This window comes from Poecilia mexicana, unplaced genomic scaffold (assembly GCF_051168715.1).
Source record: "Poecilia mexicana isolate PSO_F unplaced genomic scaffold, ASM5116871v1 scaffold_4, whole genome shotgun sequence".
Classification (NCBI taxonomy): domain Eukaryota; kingdom Metazoa; phylum Chordata; class Actinopteri; order Cyprinodontiformes; family Poeciliidae; genus Poecilia; species Poecilia mexicana.
Window position 1 is genome coordinate 1,764,145 of NW_028263373.1, and position 8,376 is coordinate 1,772,520.

Here is an 8,376-nt window from a genome sequence, read left to right on the forward strand (position 1 = left end):
CACACACGGGAAACACCATACCAGTGTCACTGTGGGAAAACTACAAATTATGTGTAAGTATAATCATACGATGGGATATTAGGGCCAGAGCAGGAAAACAAAAGTTCTAAATAAGAAAATAAAGTCGCACTAATCCAGAAATAAATTTGCAATAATAGAATAATAATAATAAGGTGAGAATAAAGTTGTACTAACGAATCTTTATTCTTGTGATAATACAATAAAGTCATAAGATGGAAGTCAAAATGCTACCAATACATACTGATATAAATATTACTCATGTTGTAACAAAGTTGTAATATTGATCGAATAAACAAAATGTCCCAAGAAAATGTTTTCCTGCATTTTCTTGAGTTACATCCATAATGTTAAATTCATGTAATATGACAGACCAGTATAAAAGTAAAGCATAATGGTAAAGCAGAACTTGATCTGATGGAGGGTTACACTGCCCCCTGCTGAGCAGTCACACACACTACATGTGGATTTGTTTCTTGGATTTTAATAAATATTTCAGTTATTTCCACTTGGGTTTTGTCTTTGTTATTGTCTTTGGGTTTTGTTGATCCCTTTTCCTCGATGGATAATTAAATTACCTTCAGTTAAAACAGGTGTTTTAGTAAAACGGGTAAACATCAGGAAATCCTGAGCAAAGTTTGTGTCTGAAAAACAGCAGCTGGATAAAAATCGTCAGCAGTTGGGAAGTAAACATCTGCTGTTTATAACGAAACGCATCAGCTTCCTCACTCATTCTGATGAAGATGAGGCGTCTGCAGGTCATCGTCTTCCTCCTCGCTCTCAGCGGTGAGTCCCACTTAACTCACAAAGACTATTTATTGTTATTTCAGTAAGAAAGGTCTCAAAAGGAAACTATTTAAGCAGATTTTCATTGAAAAATATTAAAGTTTCTCACAGAATCTGCAAAACAAAAATAAAATGTTTTTTTTTTTTTATATCTGACAGTTTGTAGCACAAGTTACTAAGAAAAAATATTTTCAGCTTTAATAATTACTAAGTCAATTTAGCAAGGGTGAAATGTAAACATGAGTTAATCAAAAATAACAAGGAATAATATAGAACATCTGTTATTTCAGACTAACAGATATTCTCTTTATTTTATCTTATTTTGTTAGAAATTTTGTTCAAACTGTATTTGCTGCCATTGGTGAAATTACACAGTAGAAATTAACACAATATTTTTATTTATTTAGCCTCTCATAAAGAAAAAACTTCTCTAACATTTTTTTTATTCTTCATATTTTACCTTAATTCTTTCTCATATGTTTAACGTTTACGTTTTTCAATTCATTTTATATAATTTATATATTTTTTTAATATTTGTAGTTTGGCATTTTGTTCGAAACTTTAATTCATTCACTTTTATAACTCGATCTTTTCTATTTTTTCTCTGATGTACGTTTTAAATTTTTTTTATCTTGGTTGTTTCTCATATTATATTTCTGGTCAGTTGTTTCCTCAGACGCCCAGCAACAGTAAATCAGCCTCATCGTTTCTGTTCCTCAGGTTTCCGGGCCGCCACCCTGCCGACCGTCCTGGTGGGAGTCGGGGAGGACGCCACGCTGCACTGCCCCCTGCTGGACGGCTCCAACGGAACCAGCGACTCGGCGGACCCGGCCACCCTCAGCTGGTACCGGAAGGCGGCGGGCCACGGCCCGACGCTGCTGCTGAGCCTCAGCCCCGGTAACGGCTCCGTCGTCAGGTACGGCGACGGTGTCGGCCCGCAGAAAGTGTCCGCCGCGGCTAACGGGTCGCTTGTGCTGCGCGGGTCCGAACAGAGCGACTCGGCTGTTTATTACTGCGGCGTCAGTCACGGCTTCGAGCAGAACAAGAACCCGACGCCGTAAACCTCAGAGAGAACCGAAGTTCTGGGATCATCGGTTCTGAACCCGATGATTTGAGTTCAGCAGCAACAAATGTTTCCATGGTGGGCAGACGACCTTCGACCTCCCGAGCTGGACCAATATGACGACCTCAAGTGAAGAAAAATAAAATCAGTAAATATAAAATGAGAAGTTTTAGTAACTGATGTTAAAGTAACAAAGTTTGTATTTTGTTTTCACTTGTCTTTTTATATTTGGGACAAAGCTGGAATTATTTCCTTCCACGTACTGGGAAAGGTTTGTTCTGTTCACAGAATCGATCAAGAATTTTATAAATACAGAAATTTATGAAAATCAGGCAGTTCACATGAAATCTGACTGATTTGCAAAAAGTAAATACTGCAAATATGCAGTATTTATTACCAGATACGCCTGGTGGGCTAACTGCAGTCAGGCACACCAAGCAATGAGGAACGCTAACATTAACCAGACATGCTAACATTAACCATACATGCTAACATTAACCAGACATGCTAACATTAACCAGTCATGTTAACATTAACCAGACATGCTAACATTAACCAGACATTAACCAGACATGCTAACATTAACCAGACATTAATCAGTCATGCTAACATTAACCATACATGCTAACATTAACCAGTCATGTTAACATTAACCAGACATGCTAACATTAACCAGACATTAATCAGTCATGCTAACATTAACCAGACATGCTAACATTAACCAGACATGCTAACATTAACCAGTCATGTTAACATTAACCAGACATGCTAACATTAACCAGACATTAATCAGTCATGCTAACATTAACCAGACATGCTAACATTAACCAGACATTAATCAGTCATGCTAACATTAACCAGACATGCTAACATTAACCAGACATGCTAACATGCTACGGTCAGTCAAAATATCTTTCACCACAGGAATCTTCCACAGATCATAAATGTTTTCTAAATGCTTTTTATAAGTGAAGGATGATTTTTTTCTTCTCACTGCTTGTTTTATTTAAGAAAATTATGGGATGTATTTGGTGAAGTATGCTGTCTGGTTGATCAGTTAAGTTATTCCTTAATCCTGAAATAAAAATCTCTTCACTGTTTATGACTCTGACTCTCATGTTTGATGTCACACAAGTTAATAAATGTATTAAACGCATTTTTTGTTTTCATATTTTCTCCTTAACGTCAGTGGTAAACAAATTGTCCTAATAAAATAAAATTCTTAGTTTTTCCACTAAATAAACAGATTAAATTAATGTTTTGATATATTATTTAAACTTCTTTATCACTTTTTACTAATTAATCTTTAATTACCAACTCAGAGTGAACAACGAATGAAAAATGATATAAATAATAAACTAAAGCAACAAAATTTTAAATCAGGTCAAGTCAAAATTCTAACTATTTTTTACAGTGGATAAATCAAAGAACAGAAAGAAAGTACACCCTGTAGGTTTTATTTAGGCCATAATGGAAATCATTTCATCGCTAATAATAATAATAATTAATCAAAACACACTGTAAAACGCAAAAACTGTGTGAAAAACTACATACATCCTTCTTTTTTATCCCAAGAAGAAAATGATGCTGTTATTCCAGTTCATTGATTAAATTATTACTAATCGTTAATCTGATCACCTCTATGAAAGCAGCTTATGCTCAGTTTGCTAACTTGAAGCAAACAGATGGAAAGACATGAGCTGCAGTTAAATCCTGAAAAGCTGTTGTTTATTTTACCAAAATGCTCATGAAGGAGTTACGATGAAATCTTTACGATAAAATCTTTACGTTGAAATCTTTACGATGAAATCTTTACGATAAAATCTTTACGATGAAATCTTTACGATAAAATCTTTACGATGAAAAAAAACGCATCTGGAGGAAAATGTGAAGGTTTTCAGCAGCAGATTATGTTGGATTGTGGACATAAAACTATTTGACTTCATTAATCTGGATGTGAAAAGTTGGATTTTAATTTACCTTTCTGAGTGATCTGACAAAAGGAGATGTCTCTATTTATGATTGTATTCTTGTTTTTCCCACATAGGTGGAATGTCAAGACTCTTAGCTTTCCAGTGATGTGAGAAACGTAAATATGTATAGAAATGTCACAAAATAAAGTATAACATTATGAAGGTTAAAAACTGTTACAGCTCATTAATCTTGAAAGTTTGAAGACAATGTGTTTAAAAAATGGAATGAAGGATGGAATTTGGTGTAGAAGAAAATAAAAGTGGAAAAAATGAAACTGTTTTCTTTTGTTCATCATAAATCTCATTTCTGTCACAAAAACACGAACATCAGATAAACATGGAAGCAAAACTAAAACAAAAAGGGTTTTAAATGTATTTTTATATTTAAGTAGAAAAAGGTTTGAATTTTCTAAAGTTTCTGACAGTTTAACAGAAATCCTATTTTATTTTTGTTTCTTTCAGTCGAATCGACAACATGGGTGAGAAAATTTCCTGTTTTCCTTCCTGAACCAACCGACAGAACCGACAGAACCAACAGAACCAACGGTCCGTCTGATCCCAGAGCGCCCGCCTCCTCTGGAGACCGCCCAGGTTCTGCTCCGACGCTCCCTGACGGTTCTGTTTCCCAGAACCAAACCGCTTCCTGACCTCACTGAGGAGCAGCACGCAGCGTATCCACGGCAACCGGCTTCTCAGGTAAAAATGTCAATATTTAACAACAGTCAGCAAAATGCACAGAAAGCCAGAATAGTTTATATTGTTAGATAGAAACATTCTCTTTAAGTCCTTTAATATGCTTATTAAACGACATTATTTTAAATTAATGCTTAACAGGAGACTCTTTTTTTAAATTTACCTTTAATTAATGAGTTTTATTATTAAACTGTTTAGTCACTATAAATTAAGATGACGACTTGGTTTAATGCAGTTATTGAAAGGAAACATTTTATTTAGTCTATATGGAGCCTGTATTTTTGTTTTCTTTGGTAAAAATATTCATGTATGTCCCAAATTACTATTGGCTATTTTATATTAATATATTTTAAATGATTAGATATTATTTACACCTTTACCTATCGGAATCCAGTCCCAGTAACCTAAATGGGAGTTTTAAAAATCTGACTGGAAATTTGTTTATTTTCTTTTAACATATTTGTTAATGTTTTCAGAAAACACTGGGCTGCTTCTCATCTTTACAGATGAAATATATCAAATACATGAAACACCTGGCTTTTAATCTACAGCAAAATGTTTCTTTTCTGTAGAGTTTTAACTGATAAATGTTTTCCAAACGACCAAAATTAGCTTTTGAAGTATTTATGGATTAGGAACACTGAAAAAACACAAAATCTTACCAAGTAATGTTGGTCAAGTTTCTAATGAAAATATCTTAGAACAGTTGAAATAAGACAAAACTAACAAGTGACTTTTCAGCAAGAAATAGGAGAATGTTTTAAGTAAATAATTCCTTAATACTGATGAAAAATATCTAGTTCCATTTGCAGATAAGTTCACTTTTAAAATGGGAAAAATGTAACAAGGGAAATTACTTAAAACAAGCTCATAAATTTAACTAAAAAGTCACTTTTGGTCAGTTTTGTCTTCAAGTGAACTGAAATATTTCCAGTAGACCAGAATGACTTGATGTTGTGTTTTTGCAGTGAATGAGGTTTGAACATGGATCAGTCCTGATCTGGACCATTTCACCATTTTATGATCATATCTGGATGTGAAATCCTCATTTGTCTTGTCCGACAGGAGGAAGGTTTCAGGATGAACGTTCTCCTCGTCTGTCTTCTCGGGTGAGGCTCCAGGTTGATGAGGTTCTGCTGTGTTCGTGTTCTTGGTTAATCCTGTGCCTCCTGGTTCTGAAGGTGCTGGACGGTTCAGTCAGAACCTTCCCGGCGGTCGGTCCGTTTCTCCATGGTGTTCAGCGATGGAACCCACCTGCTGGTCGACGTCAGGAGAGAAACGACGGATTTCCTTCCCCTGACAAACACGACAGCAGGTACGGAAACCAAACAACTCAAACACACCAACATATTAACTAGTACTTTAATATAGTTTCTAATTCATGTATCTCAGTTCAGTGGAAATAAGACAAAACTCACAAGTAACTTTTCAACAAAATACAGGAGAATGTTTTAAGTCAATAATTCCTTAATATTGATGAAAAAGCAGTAGATGGACTGGCAGACATTTACATTTTACAACATATTTTATCCACTTTATAAGTGAAATAATCTGTCAATTGAACTAGAACTGAACTTAATGCTAATTAGGAAAATATTATCTTTAAGTACATAACCTAGAATCTGCTCTAGACGTTCCTCAGCACGTGGCCCAGTGTTACTTTAATCAACATTCATCCTTACTGTGAGGATTTTATTGGCTATAGTTGAACTATATGCATAAAAGATCATAAATTTGTTAATATGGTTATAAACTGTTGTTAAATAAATGTGAAATGAACCATAAACAAAGCTGCACTGTAAAAACTAAATCTCACCTGAACTAACTCAAAAGTAACTTTTCATAAAAGATATAACAGTTTAAGTCAATAATTCCTTGATATTTTAGTTCCACTGACAGATTATTTCACTTATTAAAAAATATTTTACCCACTTTATAAGTGAAATAATCTGCCAGTGGATCTAGAATCATTGACTTAAAACAAGATTCTGTTTCTTGATGAAAACTTTCATTTTGTCTTATTTCAAGTGTACCAAGTTATTTTCACTAGAAACTAGACAAAAATACATGGTAAGATTTTTTTACAGAGCAACTTCTTTTAATGTTTCACGTCGGTTTACCTTTACTTAACAGCAGTTTATAACCACAGTGACAAATTAATGATTTCTTTGAGTATATGGTGAAAATATAGTCCAATAAAATCCTCACAGTAATGATTGTTAATTTAAAAAGCAGTGGGCCAAATATGAAACCTTGAGGAACGCATAGAGCAGATTTTAGTTCGTTTGGTTGATTTTTCTCCATTTTCTGATCCCCCCACGTCTTCAGGTCCGTCCATTCAGATTTTAACGTCCAAACGTTCCTCAGAGGATCCAGAGTCGCCTCGCCTGCTGGTCTGCCTCCTGGAGGGGCTGACCTCGCCCCGGCAGCAGGTCCTCTGGTGGATCGATGACACGCCGGTGACATCAGCAGGTGCTAAGGGGCCGTGGATGAAGTCAGACTGGGGCTACAGCGCCACCTCAGTCTGGGAGGTGTCAGCCTGGAAGCCCTGGTCTTCCTACTGGTGTGGAACGATCCAAAATGGCGGAGTTTATAGACGGAGAGTCTGCTCAGAGGACTGACAGCTACTGGATTTCACTGCTGGCTGCCATCTCCTAAAATCTGAAATTATTAACTGTGTGGATTAGATGATAGAGTAAACAAAGTGGAGTTTTAAGTTTTTACTCATCAGGAAATAAAAATGATCTGGTTTTCACCAAGTTCTGAACTAATTTCAGCAGCAAAAACACAAAAGGTCACAGAGAAACCCCAAATCCAGGGGCTGAAAAACAATCCCCAAACACCATACTTCCACCACCGTGCCCAACTGCTGGCATTGCTGAAATGTTGCGTTTGTTGACTTTATTTGAACGTTGGCAGCTATGGATAATTTTTCTCTTAGTAGAAAAACATAGATCACTTGTTTGGAAGTCTAAATATTTAGTTGAAGCTAAACATTTAGCTCAGAGCTAAACATTTAGCTGACATGCTAATTCTCTTTCTGATTACCAGAAGTGGACGATCAAAACAACAGCTGTGTCTTGCAAACCTTTATATAACCACATAATTATTTAATTTATTAATGTCAAAGTTTCTAACTAAATATTTAACTAGCAAGCTAATTGTTTAGCCTCAAACTAAATAAGTCCAAAGCTAAACATTTAGCTTGCTAACTAAATTTTTAGCTTGAAGCTATATGTTGGTGAAATCTTGGTAACACTTTATTTGAAGGGGGTGAATAAGACTGACATGACATTGTCATAAACATGACATAACACCTGTCATGAACATGAATAAGCCTTCATGAATATTTGACTGTTGTCATAAAGCGTCATTCGGTAAATTATGACACTTTTAATACAAAGTTGACATTATTCAAAATGTCTTTGTTATGACAACTTGACATTAACCAAGAAATCATTGGATATAAATTTGTTATAAAAGTTTTACTGATTGCACTTTAAAAATTAGGTAACTTTATGTTATTAAAGGTAAAGTTTAATCAGTAATGATTTCCTGGTTAATGTCAAGTTGTCATAGCAAAGACATTTTGAATAATGTCAACTTTGTATTAAAAGTGACATAATTTACCGAATGACGCTTTATGACAACAGTCATAAATATTCATGAAGGCTTATTCATGTTCATGACAGGTGTTATGTCATGTTAATGACAGTGTCATGACAGTCTTATTCACCCCCTTCAAATAAAGTGTTACCAAAATCTTAATTGGTAAACTAAATAATTAGGTCTAAATATCTGAACATTTTGTTGACAGGTGAAATATTTGTATAAGTATTTAGG

The 8,376-nt window shown here is 34.9% G+C and overlaps 2 protein-coding genes across 2 annotated transcripts; both read left to right on the forward strand.

Annotated features, from left to right (window-relative positions):
- Nucleotides 1–755: 755 nt before the first annotated feature.
- LOC148159864 (uncharacterized) lies at nucleotides 756–2,967 on the forward strand. The gene is made up of 2 exons (XM_088005237.1): nucleotides 756–804; nucleotides 1,525–2,967. The coding sequence occupies exons 1-2, from the start codon at nucleotides 756–758 to the stop codon at nucleotides 1,863–1,865; spliced, it is 390 nt and encodes a 129-aa protein (XP_087861363.1). The 3' UTR covers nucleotides 1,866–2,967.
- Nucleotides 2,968–4,315: 1,348 nt separating this feature from the next.
- LOC148159865 (uncharacterized) lies at nucleotides 4,316–7,292 on the forward strand. The gene is made up of 5 exons (XM_088005235.1): nucleotides 4,316–4,319; nucleotides 4,361–4,536; nucleotides 5,599–5,642; nucleotides 5,715–5,848; nucleotides 6,862–7,292. Exons 1-5 carry the CDS (start codon nucleotides 4,316–4,318, stop codon nucleotides 7,152–7,154), a joined length of 651 nt encoding a protein of 216 aa, XP_087861361.1. The 3' UTR covers nucleotides 7,155–7,292.
- Nucleotides 7,293–8,376: the final 1,084 nt, after the last annotated feature.